This window comes from Acanthisitta chloris, unplaced genomic scaffold, assembly GCF_000695815.1.
Source record: "Acanthisitta chloris isolate BGI_N310 unplaced genomic scaffold, ASM69581v1 scaffold12759, whole genome shotgun sequence".
NCBI classification, from domain to species: Eukaryota; Metazoa; Chordata; class Aves; order Passeriformes; family Acanthisittidae; genus Acanthisitta; species Acanthisitta chloris.
Window position 1 is genome coordinate 56815 of NW_008690907.1, and position 27739 is coordinate 84553.

Sequence of the window (27739 nt, forward strand, 5' to 3'; positions counted from 1 at the left end):
GTAGTGTTCACTGTAATCCTGGCAAAAATTTCCAGGATTACATATCTCAACTTCCTTCTAGGGAGGGACAGAAACAGGGCACAAGAAACTTGTCTTTCTTTGACTGTTGCATTAGAAGACTGTGAGAAAGACAGACAGTTAGATTTGCATGAAGATAATAGCAGATATCCAGGAGTTTCTGAAACTGATGTCCTCATCCTAAGAAGAAAGAAAGCTTGGATTATCACAGCCAAGATGCATAGTATTGTGTCATTCTTGGAAAATGTTTGAAGGCCTTTACTTTTTGGGCACTGTAAGATTGTGTGGGTCAATAGCAGGTTTGTTTTCTGGAAGTTACTGCAAAATTTTTATACAGACAAAAATTTTTTTAAAATCTTGCTTATTTTGTGAAGCTACTTAATTGCAAAATGCAAGAGTTGGTGTCTATAAGATAGATTATAGATCTGTAAAATTAAAAAAGGGAAAATGAAATGAACCAAATTAAGGATAGAGTAACTGAGACATTTGCTAAAAAGGAAAAAAAATATATGAGTGTGACCCCAGGCTGGGTGATGTGCCGTCCAAAGAGTCTAAGCACAGTGACAGAGACAGAAACTTACATGTTCCATTGGCAGCTCCAGAGACAGTAGAATGATGAATCAGGTTCAGAGTGCAGCTGGGAGTCCTGTCAGGAGTAAAATGAAAGGGGTCAGAGACTGCGCTGCAGACAAGACTATAATGGGGGTCCAAAGTCTGTCTAGGACACAGGACCAAATGTAGGACTGGAGAAACCTACAACACACATGTGTAGGATCTATTCAGGAGGCAGGACTAGACACAAAGCTGAAGACAGGTACCTATGATACAGCTCAGGCCAGGACTCATTGCCCTGGGCTGAGCTGAAATGGGGCTGATGGGCATATGGGCAGGGGTGGTGTGAATGAATCTCCCAAGTGAGGCTGGTCAAGAAGCCTCTTGGTACCCTCTGTACCCTGGCATTGATGTTCTAATGGACGCTTGCCTAATGAAATAACTGCTTAAATTTGTCACTCTTAAGATTGGTTGAGTGAGAGGATGAGAGGCAACTTGACAATTTCAAGGTGAATGTTTTGTTTCTAGATCTTGGCTCTGGATACTAAGATAAAATAAAATCACTTACTGTTTGGCTTTATGTGTAATAAAAATATCTGTCATTCTCCTTTAAATTAGATTTACCTAGTTTTGCAAAACTTTGTAATGAGAACTTTCACAATGGCTAAGATAACTGAAATTATCTCACTCTGGAAACCTGTAGTATTTACTTAGCAACTGCTATAAAAATGAAAACAAGTAACTGTAGGTAGGAGAGAGAGAAATGGAAACTTACAGGATAGGGGAGCTAAAAATGAGATTCTTGACAGTCTTGGCAAACTCTGTATCATGGTAACCTGAAGTTTTCACCTTCTGTGCTAGCTGCTCTCTAGTGCAGTTGAATTTTTCAACTCTTTATTCTGAATTCATTTTCCGTGAGCAGAAGAAGCTGATGTGGCTGAGCAGGTGTTAGACTGAGCTGACCATGGACCATTGTACTGAAGGAGGATGCAAATTTTCATATGATTGTTAAGTCAGGGGAGATGTATTCAGAAAGCTTTGCGGGGGCTGGGGGGAAGCCACCAAAAGAGTTAAAAACTTCTGGGTAAAAAGAGAAAAGAAACTTTCTGGTACACATGTATTTTGTTAGTCTGAAAGAGAAGACTAAATCCTCAAGGAAAAAGAAGGTTCAGTGCAGCTGATACAAATTCACTTTTCTTATGTTAATTTGTTGGCTGTTACAGCATAAAGGGGAGATGTTGTCTCTGTGGGGCAGGAAAAAAGACAAACATGCAGGTAGGAATTTTGGACATTTCCTACCTAATGGGATCCTATTACAGTGTAGTTGTGCTCTTGTAGTGATTGTTGATTCAAGTGCCAGGCTACAGTAGTATGTGACAACTACATAAGTGCCATTAATTGAAGGAATTATATGGGTTAAAGTAATTTTTGTATGGGGCAATGAAGCAGGTTTTGAAAGAAATGCAGCTGGTTTTTTCTCAGGCTGTTCTGTTATATCCAAAGCTGTGGCTCTGTACTAGAGCATTTCAGTGCACTTCAAGTGCTTGATGCTTTTGTGTGATTGATCTGTTCAGTCTGTAGCAATTTATGTCTATAATTTGTAAATTAACGCTGTTTATATGGATAGTTGTATCTACAATTTGATCTTGGCATTGAAGTGTCCCAGGAACAGTGTGATAATGAACTGTAGCTTTATAATATGTGCTAAAAATTAGTCAGGAAAAAAAGATTTTCAAGCTAGATGACTGAAGTTTTTTCTCAGGTGCTTTTTTCATACCTTTTAAGAAGTTGATGCATTGAGTCATATATAACTATACTCCCAAATAGAAATAATTGATTCTTGTTTTTTGGAGATGTGGAAGGAGTTTCTTCTTTAACAGAGGAGTTTGGTCTTTCATTTGACAAGCAGCTTGAGGAAGCTTAGTAAGTACTACTTAGAAACTTTGAGTTTCTAAGTTGGAGAGACCCTTTTTAATAAGCAATGACTGAAACATGTGAAAGACTCCATCTGTTGACTGAGCATAATAATTCAATGTCTTTGTATTTTTGCAGAAGTGCTACTTAATTTATTTTGGCTCATTGTGTTAGATAAAATTTATGAACTTCAGCTTGTATAGGATTGAAATCAATTACTTGTTGGTAACTGAGACTTGTATACTGAGTCTTTACTCCCTGATGTCTGTATTTTCAGAATAATCTTGTTTGGGCGTGATTTAGAGAACTGTGATCTATACATGAGTTCAGTGGACCATAGGCTTTACTCAGAGCAGAATTTGTACACTGTCTTCTTCTAGGGCTTACATTTTTGTTGTTCTGTTGTTTAAATTGGCAGATGTTTGTGATTTTGGCACCCTACACAGATTACTCATTAAGCCTACCTCAGATAAGCTGCAAAAGTTGTGTGTTGCAGCTGTCACAAAGTTGCTCTATCATTTTTGCTATTAATTTGCAAGCCGATTTTGTGAATAAATAGGGATCTGTGAAAACCAAAAGCAAACATCTCATTCTGACTGTGCTAGCTGTTAAACAGAAATACCTGATCTAAGCATACTACAAAGTCTTTCCACTTATGAAAGGTTCAGTTTTATTCTTTAATACAGCTAATGTAAATGTGGATTTGGCTAAGAACCTGTTGTGTCTCTTCTGACTGAAGCTCTTTGGGGATAGCTCCATTTGTTTTTTTGTGATAAAGCAAATGCATCCTCTCACAATACGATATCCAGATCTGTAGTCCATATTTAATAGTACATTAGTTCATATTTAATAATATTTATTGGAAGAGGAAAAAAGGCTTTGCATCCTGCCAGATCACATAAGGTGTAATGATATTTCTTGTGGCTTTACACAGCATTGCCAGATGGCTTCATCGAAAACAGTCAGTGTGTCAACTAGATGCAGTCAAGGAATTACAAGAGAGATCTTGATTGGTAGGTGCCAGTGTGTAGATGGCAGAATCCAGCACATGTTATCTTAAACCAGTCAGAACAGTATGATAACAGACTTAAAGACAGTGCACCTCTGGTGCAATCACATGGTGGCTGTCTGGGGGGACTGGATTCTTCACAGGCCTCAAAGAACTTCTTTGGAGGTTAGAGTAAAACTTTGTTGTTTCCTCAACCTATACTGCAAGAGAATGCTCTTTTCTGTATGTTGACATGAACTTCTGCTGAAGTTGGGTTGCAGGACCCTGCCGAGAGCCTGGGAGTCCGCAGCTATCTCGGGATAGTCTTGGTGTCTTGTGAACCATAGAAGGATTTATGGCTACTTATGGATTTCAAGGTCATGCAACATAGTGATGCTGTTCTTGCTCTCTGGTCACTCCTTACATGTTGACTTCTGTCCACTGTTCCCCTAACAGGTGTTGGCCCTTCAGGGTATAGCTGCTTCAGTGCCTCTGATCCCCTCCAGGAACTAGACTTCCTTGGACTCAGATGCCTAAGATCTGGACTTCGCCATTAGATTTGTCTGGCACATATCTTTAGAAGGCTGCTAAAGTTGTGTTGCAGTGTGTATCTGTGGCTAAAAAGCAACCAAATCCAAAGGAACTTTTGAATATGTTTAATGAGATCCGGAAAGATGATGTAATTTCTTCTGTTAGAGAGTAGTGCATTCTAGTTAAAGTAATTGACATGTACTAAGTGCAGTAACTAACAGATGCTATATTTAGTTCATGTTATGTTTATCAATAACTGCATTTAGACATCTTCTGGGCTCTATAATCCCCAGCTGGCACGGTGCTGTCTTCTTCGGCTGATGCAGAGTACTTGCTCCCATAGCTTTAGTTTTCCCCTTACGCAGCTGATACAGCATCTAGTTAGTTTCTTCAGTTGTCTTTCCATGTCTTCTCCTTTGGATACAAAATGCCATACTCTAAAGAGATGCAATCCACCTTAGAAAATCTCTTGGAGGGAACCTTTACCTGAGATGAGGACCAGGTGAAACTTTGTTTTCAGTGTCTCTAAGATGAAACTCTCAAACAGTCCTTCTCACCAGTCCCTTACCTTAGCTCTGTATCCCCTGTACTTTCTGGAACATGTCTGGACTAACCTCCATGACAGCAGTAACTCATTTGCTTGTAGCTCTTAGCTGTAATTTTCTTTGCTGCCTTCTCATCCCCTACCTACAAATTGCCATACAGATTTGCTTTATGAGATCATGTTTTGTCAAGATACTGATGCCATTGTACTCAGTAGGGCCAGAGGAACTTTGCCTGTGCAAATCAAGAATTAAAGATTCAAAACAGTTTTTGTTTTGTGCTTTGCTGAAATGTGGCTTGGCTTCCAGTCTGATGGTTTTGGACATTTTAAATAACCAACACAGCTTCTTTTAGAAATGAGAAAAGAAGAATGACTTGTGGTTCTGTCTGCAGTGTGTCAGTATATATGGATTTCTGGCAAACCTATTACTGTTATTTTAAGTTTGTGGTTAGTAAAGATAATTTCCAGTTCCAGATGGCATTCTTTGGCATGTACACTGCTCTCCAGGAATTCACCAACATGCTTGTGGGTAGCTGCGGGTGATTTCATTGCTTCCTTACTTCAGTTACTGACTGTTGCAGAGAACATTAGAAGTTGAGGCCTTTACACAATTTCTTTTGTAAGACTTTTTACATTCACCAGTCTGAATCCTCATGCAGAAATGTCCTGGAATTGTATTTGTATTTGTTTAATCTGAGGAGTTCATTGTGTGGAGTACTATACGTGTAGGCTGGTCCTTCAGATGCCTGCACTGAAAAATTGTTCATGCCTCGTGCAAAATGTAGCTTAGAGGTTCTTCACCTGTGGCTGTATTAGCCCATCTAGTGATGACTACCTCTTTTCATTAGGTAAGTGGTTGTAATGAAGTTATCTTAGTCCTTAATTAATACTTATCAGTTTGAAAAGTTTGATGTAAACTTTAAAAAAAGTTAAGCTAACTACTGCTGGCCCCCTAAAACTTTTCCATTCAATTGAGGAAGTATAATTACCAAATACTGTCTGTGCCAAAAGTGCCAAAACCGCTCTCCACCTTTATACTTTTTTTGTGGAAAAATGAGTATATGAAAACTTCAGGACACATAATTTGTCCATCATCAGTGGAGAAAAACTGGTGTTTTGAGTTGATGTTTTATCACAGTCTAGTCAAATAGAGATAAAGTTTTCCAAATACGAGTAGTGCCACATAATGTGTGTGTGTGTGCAGAAAATGTCCTTTTTTTCCATTACTTATTAAGAGCTTTCTGTGTAGCTCAGATTCTGGATTTTTGCTTTTTTTAACTTGAAAGGAGGGTAAGAATACCAATCTGTGTGTGTATGCATGTGTATAACCAGTTTTAAAACATACTTCTCATTGAAGACTTTGTCACTTCAAATGACAGCTGTAGGGTTGATCTTGATTGCAACTCTGGCAGCAGTTCTAGTGTTACTGCTTTTCTCTGTTCTTCTGAGAATTTGGGTCATTCACACCTGAAACTATTTCAACTGGATGTACATAGTATTAAAGTACAGAATAAAACTAGCCCCTTTGATTTGAAAATGCTCCAAAGAATTGTTGAATTGAAATGGTTTGTTGATACACATTATTTCTAGATAATAAAGTATGTGCTTTTCATAGCCATCTGCCAAACTGTGAAGTTTAGATGATGGGAATATAAAATATCCTTAGAGGTGGTTTGCTTTGCATGTTTTATGATCTCTTAACATTTTTTTCTCTAATATATTTTGAGCTTTATGTTGTTGTTAAATCTGTGGTTATATTCTTGGAATTTCAAGTCACATTCATGAAATCTCACTGATTCGGGGATTGCTTCATCTTGATGTTGTTAGTGTGTGTAACTGCCAAACCATAAACTCTGGTTTCTGTGCTAAGAATTATATCTGTCTGTAACGCCTAGGTCCATTCGGCGGATTGAGAGGAAGGTAATTTTGAATTACTCTGGGCAGTGAGTGGGAGAAAAAAATCAATTCTCAGGAAGTTCCAGAAGAAATAATTTTACTTATGAACTTTGGGTCACCCATGTGGAATAAGACATTTGGCAACATGAAAATCAGTAAACTTCACAGCATTCAAACACAGTGCAAACTTTTAGCTCATCATACCCTGAGAGAACAAAGCCTTAGCCGGGCACTGATCGCGGCACTTAGTGAGTCATTAAGGGGATACTGCTCAGTGCAGCCTGGAACTTAATATATTGCAAAGGAGGAAAGGAGAGAGAAAAAAAAAAAGAAAAATAGAGAGAAAAAGAGAAAAATAGATTAGAAACAGAGGTAGATAGTCATCACCTGTGGATCCAGCATGGTCTTACTAGCTTCCAACCCAGGGCAGTGGGGCTCCCTGTGTGGCACACATCTTACTGTCCTTTTATCCGTTCCCTTTGCCCAAGGACTGCTCCAGTGTGAGGTCACACTTGTACCTGCGCTTTAGGCAGAGCCAAGGTGCTTTGAAAGATGAAAAAGTTTGGAAACAGGAAAGTATTTGAAGAAATGTAATACACTCCCATTCAGTTTGTATACTCTTACCTTGCATCCATTGTTGGCTGTGGTTCAGGTCACTTCTTGCCTGGAACAGCAGCAGTATAGTTCATTCACTGCTTTTTGACTTGTAGTTCGTGGTTTTCTTGAGCAGCAGCACAGCCTGAATGTTGAGCAAGATGTGGTTCTGGTGGATGCTGACCTTGACTAGCAACTGGTTCGTCATGCCATTGATTTTTTTGGCCAGAGGATGCGAGCTGTAGGTTTTGTTGCTTTTGTGAACTTTAGATACTGCAATACAACTGGGAGCAATCAGTGTAGTCTGTGTTCTCCCATTGCAACTCCATGAGCTTACACAGAGTTATATCAAGAGAGAACTTGTGTGTGTGTATCTGGGGATCTGTTACTGTGATGTGGCAGTGGCAACCAAGGAGGAGGATGAAGATGCCATGAAAAAGTACTTCCCTTTAGCTGTAGCTAGTGCTGTACAGACTGGAAGTTGATAATACTCTATTACTAGAATATAAGTATTTATAAAATATTTGTACTTTCAGTTAATGGCATTGTTGATTTATAACAGTGCTCTTGAAACTAGTGAAATAATTCATATCTGAACGTACCAGCCTGAGGCTTTTGTAGGATGGAAGTCTTCATTTTTCTTATTAAGTGTTTTCACAGTTACATAAAGTAATGGCATTTAAGCTTAATTTTTCTGAAGTATGTATTAATTCTAAAATGGTCTTTAAGCTTTCAGAAGTCTGAATTGGTTTGTTAAATTGCCTATATTGAAATTAGTTGTCCTTTATTTGGCATCATTATGGGCTCAGTGAATGGAGGTGTCTTAGGATTTAGTGGTGTAGAGATACATTCATTAAGCAAAGAAGGAATGCCTCACTGGCCTATCTGCATTGCAAAGGCCTTCAGGTAGTATTTCCTCCACAAAACCACCTATTGGACAAGGTCTCAGTGCCTCAGCCTAGGTGCTGTACATTTAGTCATCCTTTCCGCTAGAGAACTGTTGACACTCTTGATGATAATTTGGTGAAATCAGACTATCATCTTTTAAAAAAATAAAAAGGCTGTTAGGTATATAAGAATTAAAATGTGCCATGTTTCTGGAAACATTATTGCTGGCCCATATTGTGAAGTACTCTACTTCCTTAAAGACTTTTAATGCATATTGGGTGGAAGATTTACTAATTATTTCAAAGATTAATGTGACATTTTCCTGACATTTCTTATGTAGCTTGAAAAATTAGTCCTCTGAAACTCTAATTAAAACAAAGTACAGAGCAGACAACATAACTGTACATTTTGTTATGATAGAGAGCGATTAAAAAAAGAAAGCAAAGGGTCAATCATATGATAGTATTAAGGATTCTTTTTTTAAAAAATAAATTGAAAATTAAAACATCCAAACCTTTCCTAAGTAAAATCTGTCAAAGGCTTTCAGGTGTTTGTCTCCAAATACTTCACCAAGCTCTTGATGCTTGTTCTTACTGTTGTTTTCCTGAACAAAACAAATATTATTTCCTAGCCTGAGTTCCACCTTCAAGATTCTGTTATATAAGTAATCATGTGCATAGAAGCAGTCATAAGAGCAGAAAACATTTTTTTTGGTAAGAAAGCAAGTTGGTTTTGATAGTAAGTTGAGTAAATTCATTAACTTGTTGCAAATTACACATGGTATTTCTAACAGTGTTTAAAAAACAGTGCTTGATTTCACATATTCCAGCAATTAACTCAGAGATACCACTCAAAATAAGATCTAAATGTTCCTGAAGATATCAGGTCACTATTTAGTGATCAAAACAAACAAACAAACCAAGTGTTCCAAAAGTTTTCAGGAAATTAATAGATAAGAGAGCAGAAAACATTACATCACTATATAAATTAACGTGCACCTGCTTCCAAAATGCTGTGGAACTGCAGAGTAATTTAAATTGTAAGAGATCTCAGGTTGGCCATCTGGTCCTGCTTCTTGCTCAGAGCAGGGTCACCTTTCATGTGATATCAGACTGAACAATGCCTTGTTGCAGTTGAGATTCTAGCAGCTCCAGGGTCAGAAGGCCCTTGGGGCAACCTGTTTCAGTATTTGATCACTGTCCTCATCATGATTTATTTTTTTCCAGTATCTAACTGGAGTTTTTCCTCAATGCAAATGGTCCTTTTGCTGTGTACCACCTAGAAGAGTTTGGCTTCATATAATCACTTTTATTTTTCACTCTCTGAATTAGAACATCGATGTAGGAGAATTCCGAAAGGCAAAATAGTGCTGTGATATGTGGAGGAGCTTCTGTAGAATTAGTGAGTAAGCAGATTGGTCTTTACAGACTTGAAAAAGCAGACTGAAGGGAAATGTAATAAAGATGTATTCAATGTGTTGGGTGTGGGCTTACATGTAGAAAGCATGTATGGAATTGTGACTGCTCACTGTCTCTTCAGAAGCAGAAAGTAGGGGCCATCAAATAACCACAGTAGGCAGACTATTCAAAGGAAGCACATGTTCTTCAAAAATATGTCATTGAGCTGCAACTGATTGCTACAGCAGTGGGTTGTAGTAGTCTATGTAGATTCAGAAAGCAGCTGAAAAATATGGAAGGAAAATCCTTCCATGACTGTTGTATGTGGAGACTTATATCTTACAGATGTAAGACAGATCTTATACTACAGATCTTCAGAGGATAAAGACATGCTCTGCAGAATTGTGATTCTTTTTTTCTTACAGGTTATTGGGCCACTGGCATGGCCTGGGGTATGCATTTGGTCTGAAAAAATATAACTTTTCTTAAATTTCACACTAATAAGTCTTGTTTTTCAGGCTACCCTGTGCAGTTCAGAATGTGGAACATTAATTTGCATCCAGCACAGTGTTTTACAGTATGTGTACATCAATTATGCAACATTTCTGGTGCTTTGGAAGGTGTTGCTTGTGTTTAAAACAGAAAATGTTGCCTTATCAAAAAATGATGTTTGAGTATCTGTGTTGTTTAATTACTTCACACTGGAGTCACCATCCCTGGAGGTGTTTAAGGGAAGACTGAACATGGCACTTCGTGCCATGATCCGGTCAACATAGTGGTGTTAGGTCATAGATTGGACTCAATGATCTCAGAGGTATTTTCCAACCTAATTGATTCTGTGATTCTCTGGTTTCACTGTGTACTTGAGATATTTTTAATTAGCTTTGAATATTTTGATTTTTAATAACTCCTATGTTATTTCTACATGTCTCTGCACAGTGCTGCTCCTAAGAAAATGCCTATTTTCTTATGCATATTCCTGGGAAGGTGCTCCAAGGATAGATGATCTGCTCAATTCAAATAATCAGCTCATTTTCAGCCAAGAACTCATTGTGTGTGTGCCATGTTAATAGTTCAAAATGCCTTGGAGTGTTTTTTGGTAAATATAGATGATTCTTTGATTTTCTGTGTGTGGTCTTTCTGAGATTCCCAGTTCTGTCATGGATGAAATAAAATAAAAAAGAAGAAAGAGAAAAGCCTTTTGAGGCATGAGATGTGTCTTATATCTGAAATCAAATCATAGGCTTCAGGGACATTAGCCATGTTCTACAGTATGTTCACCTTTTAATATGTCAGCATTTACATCTCTTTTAGTATTTGCTGATACCCATAAAACAGACACACAAAGATTGAGTAGTTAGGATATGCATTCTTCGATAGGCAGGCCAGAGTTATTGTAATAGTCTAAGTTTATTATGTGCTTTTTGTGGGGGTCTCTGAAATAACTTTAATTTCCACTACTGAAGTGACTAATGCAGAGAATAATTTTCAGAAAATTATTTTCTCTAAAACTATTTTGAAAAATTCCTACTTGTAGATCACAAAACTCCATTCTCACACCACACATCTATAGCCTTCTAAAATCGAAATGTTCCTTATCTCCTTGCTGTCTGTATTTGAAGTCTTAAGATGAGTGTTGTTCAGGCACCTTTTTCATCAGGGAAATGGTATTTTCAAGCAAGAAATGCAGCTAGCATTCACTTTGAAAAAAAAATATTAATTGCTCTGGCAGTTACTGTCTGGTATGCCTTTTTTATCTGTGCGTTCATTGAACATAATATTTGCGATAGCTACTGGAATTCCCCCTTTATGTTTTTATCTTGGAGCCCTTGTACTGTACTGAAATTATTTTCATCGAAATCCCTGAGGACCAGTTCCCTAGCCAAATCACAGAAATAGTACTAGCACGGTCATCTTGTAGATATCACTGATTATGTTCTTTGAATTGAAATCTTTTTTTCTGAGAGCATTTTCTCTTGTGATTGAAGAGTCCTTATCATATTTCCTTTAAATTTCACGTGAAGGTTCTCTGATTTCATTTGCAACCCCATGTTCAACTTCTATATCCATGCTCAAGGTTTGCATCTGATTTATGAAGGATTTTTTCTTTAAATGGAGTAATATGAGAGTATAGGTGTATTTACATCACTATATGTACATGTCTGCCTAGTGTTTTTAGCAATATTCAATGCATGCTGCATTGTCCTTTGTTCCTTTTACAGAAAGATTCCACCTTTTGATCAGTAGATTGTTACTGTTTGTGTCCCAGCATTAATTCAGTTTTGTATTTTTCTTTGATCTCTCTCCAGCCTCTTACTTCATTGTTTTTCTAAAAAGGGTATAGACTATTTTTCTTCTGTAATAACATCTAAGATACAGCCTTGTTTTTGGATTTGTACAACTAAAAAGCTCTTTTGGGTTTTAACATTATGCAGTTCAATTAAATCAAAATATTTTGCCCCGTTGCCTTGTCTTGTTCATGTTAATTCAAAATGTGGTTGTGAATATGACTTCTATGGCCTGTCATTTTGATTGTGTCATAGTTTTGGGTGTGTTGCTTTATTTCCCATGCACTCTTAAGATTTATGGTGATTTTATGCAGTAACAGAGCTGTATGCTTGGCAAAGGGCAGATTGTTGTCCACAAGACCCTAGCAGTTGCAGTGCATGACCATGGATGATAAATTCTAATGAAAAAATCCATTCAAATGCACAGGATCACACATTGCACAAGATCCCTCAAAATGAACATGCAAAACACAGAAGCCCAGCTTCTGTACGTCATGTATAAAGATGCAGTTGAGGAAATCCCTAAGGAAAAATAGCAAGTGCTTCATTTGTGTTTTTCAACGGACCTGAATCCTGTGCTTCTTTTTTGGAGCCTATGCTTTAGTTTTCCTCTCTGCATCTCCTGCTAGAGTGGTTGTCTTCTGTTGTGACATCTCTTGAAAAGGACTAAAGTAATTGTTTCCCCTCTTAAGAAGGAAGTAGAGAACTGGAACAAAAAGGCTGATTGAGGTGTAATATAACTGGGAACAGGGTTTCAGCATTCCTTGCTTTGTAGCAGAAAACTGAAGGTACTACTGTGTCCAAAATTTGTTGCTTGTAAAATATGTCAGAGAACTCTTCTTATCTGATTGTTAAAGGTTATTCTTGGAGAGACCACAGTCTGCTCTCTTGAAGTCCAGGGTAAGGAGCTTGATGCTTGACCTCCTTGTTGCTCTGAGGCCACTCCTGTCTGTCTGTGGAGGGACTCATCTTGGTCTTCCTGATCAGGCAGCCTGTAGCAGACCCCCACTATGAAATCAGCTGTTCCTGCCATCCCTTTAATCCTGATCCATAAGCTCTAGTTCAGCTCCTCATCCATCCCCAGGCAGAGCTCCAAGCACTCCAGCTGGTCATTGACACTGCCTCCTGGTCTCTCTTGCCTGTATCCTTCCATTCGAACACTCCATAGGACTCATTCCACCATGTTTCAGTGATGCCTATAAGGTTGTAGCCCTGCAGATCTGAGTACATCTCCATTTCTTCCTATTTATTCCCCAGCTGCCTGTGTTAGCACAGAGGCATTTAAACTGGGCCCCCAGTGAAGCTTACGTGAAGCTTACTTTCTGTCTGGAGTGGCTGGAATTCCTTGATGTTCTATCAGGTGTTCTCGTTCTGACCTGCATACACTCTCTAGGTTCTGGATATCTCCCTATGAGTTGGATGGCATGTTGCCCCACAGCTTGTCACTGTTAAACCTGGTGATATCCCCCTTCCCCATCATATCTAGTTTATGATGTAGTTAATTTTATTTCTTTCTCAGGCATGATAAGAAATATGGCTAGTCCTAAAAAGGAAGTATCAATCAATGCATTTTTCAGCATTCCTTGTCTTATGTGCTCTCATGCCACACGTACATTTAAACACAGTTAAAGATATATATTTAAAATGCTGTCAACTGATTGTATATATTTTCATACATACCTAGCTTCTGAATGATAAACTGCAATTTATTCTGAAGTAATTCAGTCATTGCTTAAAATATCATGAGCCACAGATTAGTTTGCGTTTTAATGAAATTGATGTGGGATAAAATAAAGGAGGTGAGAAATCATGCTTCCATTTTGTTTATGTCTCTGAAAGTCATTAATTCAAACCAAAATGAATCATCTAATATGCTTTAGTGGCTGCATTTTGTGTGCTAGCAAGCATACTACCATAATGCTGTCTACAGCATCTCTGATGCAAAACTCCTAATTCCTTTCCAGTGTCTATCTCATATTTGTTAGTCTGACAGTAAAATGTCTTATGACTTTGAAGTTTGTGTCATGACTACATAGCCAGCATGTTTGTGCTGGTTGGTGAGATGTCTGATGTCTGTTGGAATGATTATTGTGTGGAATTATAATGGACTTTTCTTTCTGAGGACACAGAGAGTCTCTGTTCTCCATTAGATTCCTTCAGAAATTTTATATAGCCTAATACCCTGATATAATCTTTTCATCTATTAAACCCTTTGCTAAATTGAGAGAGCCTTGACTTAGAGTTTCAAAATTTGACATGGCTAGAGTAGAGATTACTGAAAGGCTGATTTAACTAGTAAGATCATACACACACATAAATATATGTGTATGAAGATGTAGAGGGGCTATTCTGGGTGGTAGTCTTATATTAGTTTAGAAAAAAACCTGTGCACATAAAAAAATCTCTTTAGACTGGTTAATATACTATCCTGAGTGAAAACTGGTTTCCTCCAAAATCTAATGGATCCTTCTAAGGTGACCTGCAGCTGGGAAAAAAATGGGAAAAAAATAACCAGTAGAAGACAACTGTTGCTGTTCTTCAGTTTTATCCAGGTTGCCCTAAAATACTTAAATGGAATAAATAAACTCAGTGCAGCCTACAGTTGTGTTTGTCGTGTGTTTGAAAATGCCCATTGTGCAAACAAACTCTGAGTCTTTGTAAGATATAGAGTGGTTTCAGTATGTCAGAGGGAAAGTGCTATGGAAATACTACATAGTGTTTATAAATTTATTGCAGTTTGAACAGGGCACGTGCTACATTTTGAACAAAGCCAAAGTTTATTTCTTAAATCCACGTTTCAATACTGATTCTATTTAATGTGACTATTTGCCTCTGTATATTATTTGGCAGTGCTTATCCAAGTCCTCTGTTGGCCCAGTCCATGCCTGGTACTTTGAGTCAAAAAAACTCTCTCTCATTAAAATAATTTTTTATTAAGGAGAATCTGATGAAAGTCAAACCTTAGTTGTAGTTTGATGTTTTCATTAGATAAGCAGACTGTTAGTGTCCAGTAGAGAGGAAACTCCTGAGTTTGTTTAGGGTAAGTGTAGTAGAATTCATGCATCTGTTGGTAAATTATTTTCTCCTGTCATACGAGAAGTATACTGTTAATTGCTGTTAAATCTCATGGGTAACTTGTGAAGCGGTGTGTAAAATGAGTGGGTCATTTCACAGCTAGCATATGAGCAAAAATAGACTCTGTGTCCAGTCGTTAATGAGATTTTTAGGGTTTTTTGTGAAGTCAGTTTTAATTTAACAATACTGCAAAAATAAAAGTCAGGATTCTTCAGAGTTATGTTATGAAAATAAAATTAATTGGAATATGATATTGCTTGAGTCTGATAAAAGGAATAAAATCGTTATTGATGGGTAAGTGGACTCACGGTTAATGAGATTTCCGTGTCTAATACACTTCCTATTAGGATTTTGATGATTTGACTGATTTTTGCACTTCCTTTTTTTTTATTTATTTATTAACAGCATGAAATTAAGGCAAATTGCAGTATTTTACTTCCAAATAACTAACTTTATTTTGCTGTGATGATGTTTAATCTATATCTTGTAAACTAAATTGTATCTGGGAATAATTTTCAAACACTGGTAAATTCTGTGTATAGAATGAATAGATTTTGTTGCTTGTTTGGAAGTCCTGGAATAAACTGATGGTGTATTTATTACATTATCAGACTTTCAGTTTCCTCTGTCACAGGTGTGCATCCGAAACTTGGAAGATGTTTTTCTTTGCAATACTGGCAAACAATTGTAGTCTGTCTCCATTATCAGTTTCTTACAGTTTAGGTAACTTGAAGCTAATTAGAATGGGGTTGTTAATATGTTGTTTCTCTACTTCAGGTTTATTTACTTTGCAAGTACTCATTAAAATATTTTTGCTGTTTCTGAGGGTGATTTGCAAGCAGTAAAGTCAGTGCAAGCAGTTTGTCAGTGTTAAGAATACATTTATTTTTTTTTAAGACTGTTACTAATTTTGAGAGCTGATAGTAAGAGATTAAGAAATACAGAGTCTTTGGACTGAGTCAAGTTATGGGACCTTGGAATTTGCATAGTCTTATGCTGAACTATAGATGCTTGAAGGCTGTTTCAGTGTTCCAGTGCAAACCCTATTCTTACAGAATTTTCAATCCAGTCAGTGGCCGCACCTATGGTTTACGGTCGTGCCAGAAAAGAAATGGATCCTATAACTTACACTGATTGGTACTAATATTTAAGAAAGGTCTATTGTTAGTGAACAGTGTGCTAATAAAATGAAAAAAACCCAAACATACATTAAGTAATGTACATATGTAAGGTTTTTTTACTATGTGGACTTTTTATTATTGGAAATCACTGTCCTTTTAACATGACACATATTTTAGGAGAACTGAGAGTTATGCCCCTTGTTTTTAGAGTATAGATGGATTTCAGTTTTCTTTATACTTAATTGCATGAAATATTTAAGGAAATAAAGAATTTGTCAGCAATGAAATTGACGTGAGTTAGCTAATCCCTCTGATGGTTGACAGTTGCTAGTTTGTATCAGTAGAGGCTCAGCCCCTATCTTTTATTTAAATAAAATTCAGGAGTATACATTACACATTATCCAGTAAATCAGTTGTCATACAGATTTGCTTCTTTTCACTGGAGATTATGCTTTTTCATCCTAGGACAAGAAGGACAAAGTCTCAAGATTTGACACTATACGTCATTCCATAGCTGGAATTATAAGGTCTCCAAAATCCATGTTGGGCTCCTCATCAGTAAGTAGTATCAATAATGTAGTGTTGTGATACAATCTCTTGTTTTTGCACCTTAAGTAGAATATTTTTTTTCTGAAACAACATTATTTCCATCTAAATCAACAAAAACAATGTTAAAATGGTGTTATAAAAACACTGTTCTGATTGATCAGCATACACAATAGTATCAGGACATAATGGTATGTCAGAACTACTTACTGCATGTCAGGAAAAAAAGAGAATTTGTTCTTTGCAGCTCCCAGACTGGTGCTACACTTCTAAGAGTGCTCTTCTCTGTGGGATGGATTTTCTGGAAAAGCACTGTAATGCAATTAGCTATAGTAGGTCAGATGGTCATACATGTTTTAACCATTGTTGCAATAACTATATTCCCCAAATTTGTTGTAAAGGCACCAGTGTGTAAGCATAGTATTATTATTATTACTACTACCGCTACTACTACTACTGGTAATATTTAAGTAACCAGGTATTATAGATCTTGCTTCAATCCCCACAAAAATGATTGTTGAGTGTCTTAGTTATAATTGCTTTTATTCAGATTCCCTAATAGTTGGAGAAACTTCCATGTTTCTTTTGCTTTTGCATTTCCTGTGTTTGTTTCATGTATAAGCTTGCAAGACCAGTTAGAGTACTTGAGCACCTACTTTAGGACCTGTCCAGTTTTACTTAGAAAACCTTCTTCCTGTTCTTTCTTGAGGTGGAAATGTGGTCATCTCAACTCTCCCAGCCAAGAAAACCCCCAAAGCATAAAAATCAAAGCCAAAAAAACTCAAACGAAAAACCTGACAAAGGAAAGAAGACCCAACAACAAAGTTGGGCAGAGTTTTAAAAACTGTTTAAAACCTGCCTTTTGATTGTGATCTTGCCACCTGAAATATTAGCTCAAAATAGCATTCCTGAGAAAATTTTAGAAGCAATGGATCTTTTATTTTATGCTCCAAGATTGTATCCAATGACTTATTAAAGGACACAGTAAACTGTACTTAAGTTGAACAATATTCAGAATGTGTGGAAGAAATTGCAATTGCATATATATCTATATAAATAAACATACATGTGTATAGAGAGTAAAACTGTGTCTAGTGATGAAGGAATGGAAAAATAAATATGATAATAAGATTAAATTAGGACAGGAAGGTTTTTCCTGTGAAAAATGTGAAAGTTGCATGACACATTGGAAAAGTAATGGGAAAAACCTAGCTGAAATATTAAAATATCCTTAGCAATAAATCTACTCATTATCATGATCTTTGTTTTATAAAAATTCTAATTGATGCAAAAATGCAGCTGTTCATAATGCAAGCCTATAAAAATGTATGTTCCTGACACCTCCGTTCTTCTGTAGGTGAGACATGACTTTGAACTTTGTTTATTTCTGTGTATTATAAATCTTAGGACTTTAAGAAAACCCCACAAACCACAAAACAAACCTGCCTAAAACTTCTTCAGAGAAAAATTGAAAGATAAATAAAATATGAAGAGGAGGATCAAGATAAAACATTTAGATTAAATCAGGGGAAGTCAATGTCAACATTTTCATTGGCTTAAAGTGTCATTTTAAATAAGCTAGGTGCCACATTTTGATTTTCATTCTAATCTATATCACTGTTAATTCTGTGGAAGTTGATGTAAACCTGGGTGTAGTTACATGGTAGGTATGATTGGTGAAACCTTGAAATGTGTTTGGTAGAAGTAAGATTGGCATTGAGTCATTTGAATCAGAAAGCAAAATCTGAGTAACAAGTGTAATCTTGGTTACCTGTCACTTAAAGGACACTTAAATGACTTCAGAGTCAGACTATATAAACCTATTAACTTTCAGTTTTGCTCTGTGTTTTGTTTTAATGATTTCTTGTGTGTTAGAAAAGCTAACCATGCATATACAGCTAAAATTCGCTTCACAAATTAGTATTTAGCTATTAATGTGATCAGCTGCTTGGCTATTTCCCGTTGACATAACCATGCTTAATTGCTAAATATATAAACTGGTACTTAAAAATTACTACTCATCAACAAAGTACATGAAGTGATTACTGAAGTTATATTATAAAATAATATTAACATACATAACAGAATTTATTGTTTTGTTTTGTTTTAAATAGACCAATATAAAAGAGGATCTCAAAGCAGATTTGGAAAAGGACTAGTACTGATCCTCTGATAGAGCGTAATCTGAATTGTGATGTTAACTACCTGTTTTCAAATTATATGTTCTAAGTATAAACAACTTTAGAAGAGGAGCAATATCTTCGTTTAAATGTAGTGCTATTCTTAAAACACTTTTCCATCTTTAATTGGTGGAATAAGTTGAATTTTCTTTGTTTGAATTAGAGAAAACTAATTTTTGTGTGTCATCTGAAAAAAAGTCATAGAGAAACCATGTAATTCCGAAAGCAGCCAGGAGTTTGTTACTTGTAAATCATTTCAGTGCTAACATATGTGTCCTCAGAATGAGAAGGTAAGGGGTAATACAGGAAAAAAAGTATAGTTTGAAGAGGCAACAGCAAGGTTAGGGATTCATGTGGTTTCTCTTGGACAAAATGCAAGCTAGTTTTCTCTAATAGCAAGAGATGTAAGTTTAGTCAAATGAGGAGAGAAAACACAACATGTTAAGGGGCAGCTTTCACATACCACTAATGAAGTGCTATGTATAAACTGAATGAAGAGTCTGAACAAATTGCATCATGAATGACAGCTTCTGCCCTTCTGTGTAATTTTGCTGGTACTGAGGCATTTGAGCTTGACACAAACATCTGTTACTGTTTATAGGATAAGGGTTTTATTGTTGATAAGATACTAGGGGGAATTAATGTTTGTTTCCTGTGGTATATTAGCATGTGAGAATGAGCCAGGTACACAGAGACTAAAAGCAGGATTTCTATAGTGATTGTCTCAAATTATCAGCCTAAATGCATTGCTTTACGTTCTCATTTGTGTCTGTGCCACTCTTTTACACTGTGAGAGAAAAAATATATTGAGAAAATATTTTGAGTTTTTTAAAGATTTGAAATAAGGAAATACAGAACATTTGCATTCAGAATATAAGTGAAAATACAATACCGAGCATACTGCTAGTTTAATAAAATTTTATCCCCATTATAATTTTTGTTTCATTGACAGTATAAGTACAGGAATAGTATATAATTTTTTGAGTTAGAAATAAGACTGCTGTTTGCTTATTTTTTCTCTTGAACAAGGGTGGAGGCTGGTGCCTGCTCTGCTTTACTGTTGGAGAAAACATACTGCTTCAATGGATTGTTAAATAGGTAAAGAGAAGGGAGCTCACAATGAGTGAAGAGGACAGTACTAGATCCACTAGGAGCATGATGAAGTATATGAGTCCCTTTTACTCCTCTTGGAAAAAAAGTGTGATTAAATATGTAAGGGCACATCCCCCTTCCCCCAATAACCCATGGCAATGAGTAGAAGTCTTGAAGGAAAAAGGAGAAAAAAATAAAGAAGTGATTGGGAGGGAGAATAGAAATTTCACAGTGTGAGTTCCTTTCCTTCTGCATGATTTTGTTAATTGTTCATTTTTAGCTTCCAGCCAAATTAACAACAGAATCCAAGAGAAATATTTCTTCATTTAGGCTATTGATTCACAAACTGCTTCTGTAGAGTGTACATACATATGAGCAAGAGATCTCATCCCCCAAGTGAAATTGTAAAACATTAAGGTCTAGAATGTAAACTTGGTTTTTTGAGGTATTTTTAATTAGTCATATTAAGTTGCTTGTCAATATTTATTATCAGTAGATTTTAAAGAAAAGAGATGGGAATTTTATTTTGTGCAGGTAGCTTTTCCCCCTCTATTTTCCTTGAGGGCTAACCTTCCATTTAAATCTAACTGTAAAATGCAGTGGTAATATTAGCACTAACAGTGGTGTCAGTTGTGTTGAAATCAATATAAAAATGGTTAATGTCTTGCATTTGTACTGTTCTTTCTGGGCTTTCAGCCATGTTTTATTTCATAGCCAGTCGGTGAATATTATATCATACAGGAAATATGCTGAAGTCAGAAAACTTGTTCATAAAAATAATGCTTTTTTAGTAACACTCAGAACATGAGTAATTAGCACTGACTTCATCAGAAGAACCACCTTGATTATGATTGTCCCATTGTATATGACAAAAAGTAAAGGTAATGTAAGGTAGGAGACAATGAAGAGAGGAAACTTTGTGGAATTTTCATGGTTTCCTTCTAAAGGAATAAATATTAATTTAATCACGTTTAAAGGAGAGGGAAGATTAAAGATGGTGTCACAGACAGCACAATAGTTGCAAATGGCTAAAATGCTCTGATTTAGTTCCATAAGTTCTTTCTCAGTGATAAAGGCTTTTAAGATTCTGGGATGTGATCATGGTTCTCTGAATAGTGTCTCAGCCTGCAACCGAGTTTGTACATAAGCAGGTGTTCTTATTCATTCAGTGGCTTCCTTTTTAGTAAGCTATAAAATCAATTGCATGTCAGATTTATTTTTTTAACCTACCTTTGTGAAGACCTTGAAGTAGTTTAGTGTCCCTGAACTGTCCTTTTATCCTTAGAAACATTTCAAGTAGAAATGGGTTTCTGTGGTGAAGGGTTTGCTACTCTGAACCCCTGGACATAACAGAGGTTTGAGTTTTCTGTCAAGTCAAACTTGGTGTCTTTGAGCAGTAAATGTTCGAGTAAATAACACTGTCTAACATTAGAAAGCTTATTTTTTCTTTCAGGAATTTCAAAAAGAAAATTACTTACTATCATTTCACAGTGACAGACAGGTCTCATCTGATACGTATTTAACTGTTGATGAATTTGAAATACATGACTACCTTCCTGGCCAGTCAATATCTCTGCTTTTTAGTAGTTCACTATGCTGATAAACACAGAACCTTGGAGTACACCTTTTGCTCCTAAAAACTCTGATTGTGCACTTTGTGTTCGAGCTGTTGTTTTTTCTTGCATAATCCTTTCTATTGCTGAATCTGAAATGGAGCAACCCACTCTTTGTAGTGGTGAGTCTGTTGGTTATAGTGCTAGCTTCAAATCTCATGCCTCAAATTCTCCTTGGTGAGAATTTCGTCAATGATGATTCTCCCAATATGTCTGTTGATTTGCTTATGTCTGAGAATACAAGATTCTGTCAGACCCTCAAATATGTGCTCCAGTTTTCTGTAAGGATCCTGGAGTAAACTACTCCTTTTAGGTATTACTTAGAAGAGCAGCCAGGCACCCACAAAGGCATTTTTTATATCAGAAATTTTATGAAAGTGCTAAAGAACTGCAGATATTCAGAAACAAGAATTTCTAACCCAGTTGTCTTTCTGAGGTCTACTTGTTCCCACTCTGGGAACCTGAGTGTGTTTTGAGCTAGGTAAGGCATCATAACCCAAGTATCTCCTGACAAAGACCTTAAATGTGCAGATAAGACTCCGACATGGCCATAGCTGCACCATGTCAAATTTTTCTGTTGCATGCACCAATGAATTGTTTCTTTTCTCTTTGCCCATGCCTATAGGGGAAATACTGCATCATCTTTGATGTTAGAGTGAAAAGCCTGTTTTTTCATCAGTGCAGGGCAGTAGGAGAGGTTAATTCAGAATGGTGTGCTTTGTTTTTGTCCTTTTCATTGTCATTCATTGAAGTGTGGATCTTCATGCTGTTACCTAAATGCAGTTCAGCAGACTTGCCCAGGACACATTCTTAACTCACAATGCAGTATGCACAGCATTATGTTGTTCAGAGCTTTACCACTCTGGCTGAGAGAATTTCTGTGAGCTCTGGCAATGGTTTTTATGATGCACAGGTTAAGCAATGGTTTGTCTGCAGACCCATCACAAATAAATCTGAAGTGGTCATTGACAAAATATAAAGTTTTCCTCAGTGTTTTCTTAAAATATGTAAGCAAGTTAAAATTAATGTCTGAAATCATAGCTTAAAACTTAACTACTATTTATAGCCAGTGAAAAGAATTTCTTACTATCTTTGTGTCTTCAGAAACTCTATCATAGAGTTCATAGGGACAGTACACTCGGGTGTATATTCTACACTACAGTGTACATGCTAGGAAAAATGTCTCATACTTACTAATTGATTTGGGGTGCAATTGATAAATTCTGTGAAACAGTTTATTCAATTCAAATGCTTTGTATAAATCAGTTGATTATGTTTTAGTGTTTGAGAAGTTTCTGTCTGGGTAAATAAAGGATTAATTTTCAGGTGTTAATATTATATCAGAATGTGTGAGAAAGCATTGGTTGGTGTGGCAGAAAAATAGCAGGCAAAGTGAAATCTATTCATGGTTTTATGGATGTTTCCATAAACTTTTGCTTTTGATATGTTAATATTTCAGGTAATAAAAAAGAAGGTGATCAGTATGCCTTTTGTATAAGCGTAAGAGTCTTGTATAAATGTAAGAGCCTTGATTTCGTTTGTTAATAGAAATATGCAATTTAGATACAGAAATAGTAATTATTGTTGGTTTTTATACTTTTCATGTAAAAATAAACTCTAAAAAATGTACTGTGATAGTAACATTTGTCTTCAATATTTTTCCCAAGTTCTTTGATGTAATCTCAACCACTGAGAAACCATTGGCTGAGCAAGAGTGGTATCATGGTGCAATTCCAAGAATAGAAGCCCAGGAGCTGTTAAAACAGCAAGGAGACTTCTTGGTGCGAGAGAGCCACGGGAAACCTGGTGAATATGTCCTTTCTGTGTTTTCAGATGGACAACGGAGACACTTTATCATACAATATGCTGATGTACGTCTCTGATATAGTACTGCATATTCAATTTAGGATCCACATAGTTTACTCTAGCAAATAGATTTAGCCTTTATATGAAACTATGAAAGCTGTTGGACATATTTCCATCAGGGGAAACGGTAATTTTAGGACACAAGGGGAAAATATGAAATATCAGGTTATTCAGCATCTTATTTTGAAAAGCCAAGATATTTCTGTAAATGTTTTGAAATCCAGAAATTGTTACTACTCATTTATTTATTTATTTTTAAACCCATTTTTTGCAGTTGATGCTAAATATTGAATCTTTCTAAAAACTGAAGACAGTTACGGAGAAGAAAATAATCTATGTAGGGTTTTATGCTGTTGGGGATTGAAGTCCTGATGCACTAGAGATGCTTATGTTCTTTTTAGCCCTATGCTTATTGTTTTGTTCAGTATAACACAAACGCTTGTGGATGTTGCATAGCATATATGCTTCTAAGGACCAGAATTGACCCCCTTGTACTCTAACTTGACTAACACTATATTAATTGTTATATGCCTTTATCCAGTGTATTTCTTTTTATTCTTATTATTGAACTGCTTTTTTTTAATATGTGTATTTTTTTTTACCTTTCAGAATTTTAAACTTACTCAAAATATGACAGTGCCCATAAAATTGCTAGAAATTTTTGTTGAAGTATGATATTACAGCAAATCTTTCTCAGTTTTGATTCAGTAATGTTGCCTTTTCAGTTTCTTGTAATAAAGTTTCCCACATATAGAAAATACACAAATTGAATCACATAGTGATATTTACGCTGTCCAAATCCCCAGCAGATGTGGCATGTCTGGGGGAACTCAATATTGTGTTCCTGCTTTATTTCCTTTTAATGAGAGTCAGTGATACTTTTCAAACTTCATAGAGGTTGGAAGGCTTCTACAGGATCAATGATTTCAGACAATTACCATGCTGGAGTGTTCATTAATTCTCACCCAGAGTTTTCGTTGTAGAAGTGAATGTTTCCACATATCAGTGTTTATTTTATTTTGATTTTATGACCTTAAAGGATTTTGGTGTGTCAGACTGCTGAATGAGAAAATCAGAGCAATAAAATGACCTGTACCTAGACACACAGGGTCTTAGATGATGCTTGGTGCTCTCTGACCTGACCCAGCAGAAATAAGTGCACATTGTATACTTAGTGTGACTGAAATAGTTTTGCATAAATCATTTTATGTGGCAAGTAGACCTTCAGAAAGATAGATTGTTCCTTCAAATCCAAGTATTACTTTAAGGCATACCTGTAAGCTGGCTCTTTCTTTGTACTGGGGATTTTCTACAAAAAAGGGCTATCTTTATCAACATAATTGCACTACTTTGTCTTAGCAATTATATTTGAAATGGAAGTCTAATATTGTTTAATATTGCATAACTTGAACAATCCAAACATTGTCAGGTCAATAGATCTACCTGCTTGTACATTTACTAATATTAGATCTGCTCTTGGGATTCATTTGTGGCATTTCTTCTGGGAAGAGCTCTCTAACTGTAGATGCTGTGTCTTGTGTAAGCACTAGACTTTATCCTATTTCAGAATCAGCTGCAGTGTCTTGCCCATCTTCTCTCTGAATCATATGCATGACCTGCTTTGTCTTTAGATGCTTTAGACCCTTCTGCTATATACTCCTTGTTAAAAACCAATCATGCATTATATACTCTGTGCCAGGAATATATTAATTTTATAAAACATTATAAATGCAGTAAGATCAGATAACATAGCATTACTTACTCCTGTTTGTTTTATTGTCAGATTTTTTACTTGCTTTTTGTAATGCTTAGAATTGAAGTAATTCAGAAGTTAGTGTTGTTTTTTTCTGGTTTAGAATAAGTTTATTTCGCTCTGTCAGTTTTAAATTTAACTGTCCCTATCTATTTAAATTAAGAGTTTAAATAGACATTGTTTTATCATGGTGCCTTAAATGAGTGATGCAGTAATTTTGCATTTAATAATTTATCATCTTCCTAACTATCATTCCATTTAAGTCAGTAGAAATGCTATTCAATAGATCAGAAAAATAATTCCATAAAAGTGAACATTTCTTTGTTTGGTTACTATTGAGAGAAGTTTGGTGATGTGGTTTTGCAGTTTCTTGTTCAAAATCGTCTTTGTAGAGAAATAATTATTTCCTTTTACCTCCATACAGAATCAATATCGTTTTGAAGGAACTGGGTTTCCAACTATTCCTCAGCTCATAGAGCATCATTACACAACAAAGCAGGTTATTACAAAGAAATCAGGTGTCGTTCTGCTGAATCCTGTTGTTAAGGTAATACATACATTCCAAGAACTCTATTTAACTGAAAATAATTTGGAGGGATTTCTGTTGTTATTTAAATTATGGTCCTATGCAACTTCTCAGAATATTTTTCTTTTTTGTTCATTTTGCAACTCTTTTTCTGAGTTTTTTCAGCCTTCTCAGCTCTGTGCAATACACTCATTTTAATTAACTCTCCATATGGATTCTTAAAATAAATTTTTGCTATCTTGAAAGAATGGCATTCAACATCTTACAACATATCCTCCTACTTTTCTTTTTGGTTTCCCATTTGGATTTCACAAGTAAGTAATTGAAAATAGTAGTTCATTGCCCTTACTTTCATAAGGGAAGGAATTTCTTTTATGTTCTCTTAAGTGGTGAAGGTCTTACGAAATTTAGATGACTCCATTTTGATCTGTGTTTTATGTCTCAAAAATAAATTATACCGACATAGAAAAAGGTGCTGTCATTCCCGCATCTTTGAAAATTTTGAATAAACATTCCTTTTTCAAGCAGTAAACTATTGCAGAAATTCTTTTGGGATGGAAACAAAAAGGGATAAGTATTAAACTATATCAGTGGTTTTAAGAAGCTTGACTTCTTCCAGTAGTTTTGCAGTTAGTACCTACTTAGTTAATATTAAGTATGGATAAGCCTTTTGTTCCTGATTATTTTTTTTAAAGACTGGTTTCAAGCTTGTGTTCAACAAGATTTTAGGAAGCATGACTATTCATATTTCAGAGTCCTAGTTCAGGATCCTACTTCTTTTCTGCTAATAATTCTAAGATAGTAAAGCATGTTCTTTTTCTCGAAATTACACTTACCTGTCTTAACTGTTTTATATAATTTTAAGAATGGGGCATTGTAAATGCACATTTTACATTAACGTCTTAATGATTATCAAACTGATGTTTTATCAAGCACAAAATATTGCTTTCGTTCATTGTAAAACATGAGGAAGCATAGGACGTTGTGAATAATTGCATTTTGATATAAATGGTAAAGTAATAGTAAGGTTGTCCATGGTAATGCTGACTATTAGTGCTAAGAAGAGTACTGAGTGACAGGAAACTTTTGTTGTGTAGGTTTTTTTAACTATACATATTTATTATATATGTTGTATGTAGGCTTTCAAGACTGTGTGAAATAGGATGTGTGTCTGATAGCTACTAATACTAAACTAAACCCAGTATGTAGTGTACTTACTGCTTCATGACAAACTATTCGAACTAAGTGAGAAAAGGGTGTTTTGATTTGTTTTGAATTGCTTAGAGCAGCTGTTTTCAAAAATGTTTAAATTATTTTGGTTTGTAATAGCTTTTGGTTTGAGCTATGATTTTATGGTGATTTTAGTACTCCATTCTCATAAGAACTACTTATATTCTGAAAAAGTATTTCACAATGAAGGAAAAGAGTGTTGTGAGCTTTCCTTTTTAATTTGCATGAACCTCTGCCTTTCATATGGGAAAGTGGAGACATTTTAAGTTGTTTGAAAGTGGCATATGCACTCTGACACCTAATTTATGCATCATGTGGTATTGCCAAAATGTCTTTGATCATTTCCTTAAAATTCATTTGACATCTGCAAAGACTGTATTTTCTTTGTTCCCATTATAGCTGCAGAGCAGCCTTTGTCATTTCACACAATCTTTACTCTTTTCATGAAGATTGCTGCCACTGTAATAACATATTTAGAAACTGCAAGTTAAATATGTCAGAGAACTTAACAGAAAAAAAAAAAGTGATGCTTTGTAGTTTGTTTTTGCTTTCCTTCCCACAGTCATTCTTCCTCCTTTATCATATTAGTAGAATTAGCGTTCACCTTGTGTGATGTTGCCCTTGAAAGGAACAGTCTTGGTTGTGTCACAAAAGGCCTGTCCCATGTCCCATTTCATATAGAACAAATCTGCCTGCTTGGAATTTTAATGATACTGTAATAATAGAATTTAAATTAGAAAAACTGAGGACATTAAAAACATATCTGGAAGTGAGTTTTTTAATGGAAAAGTCCCTCATATTTATTTATAATCTTTTAGAAAAAATGCAGAATACATTCTTCAGTTTATTACTGATAGACTGACTGGTATTTAAAGCCCCTGTGTAACCTCAGTGCATACCCAAGGACTTTATTAGTAAAAATGCTGTTTTAACCTTATTAGGTATATTTAAACTTTTTAGCATCTTTGACCTCATGTCGTGGAGGTTTGTAAATTTTTAAAATTTTTTTTATGTTTACAAAATCTGTATTAAATTGTGAATATGCTTCAGGTTGACTACCAGAAAAGAGAGTCATCAAGAAATGAAAGAGTACAATTTTTATCTATGTATATCTGCATTAATGTTTT

The 27739-nt window shown here is 35.7% G+C and overlaps 1 protein-coding gene across 1 annotated transcript in view; it reads left to right on the plus strand.

The window, feature by feature from the left end:
• FER (fer (fps/fes related) tyrosine kinase) overlaps positions 1–27739 on the plus strand; it is a gene marked incomplete at its 3' end in the record, with an annotated part of 98944 nt that overhangs the window by 42897 nt on the left and 28308 nt on the right. Inside the window, exons 10-12 of the mRNA XM_009082014.1 lie at positions 16272–16364; positions 22905–23108; positions 25281–25403. Of these exons, the coding sequence (XP_009080262.1) occupies positions 16272–16364; positions 22905–23108; positions 25281–25403 (420 nt within the window). The remainder of the gene's footprint in view (positions 1–16271; positions 16365–22904; positions 23109–25280; positions 25404–27739) is intronic.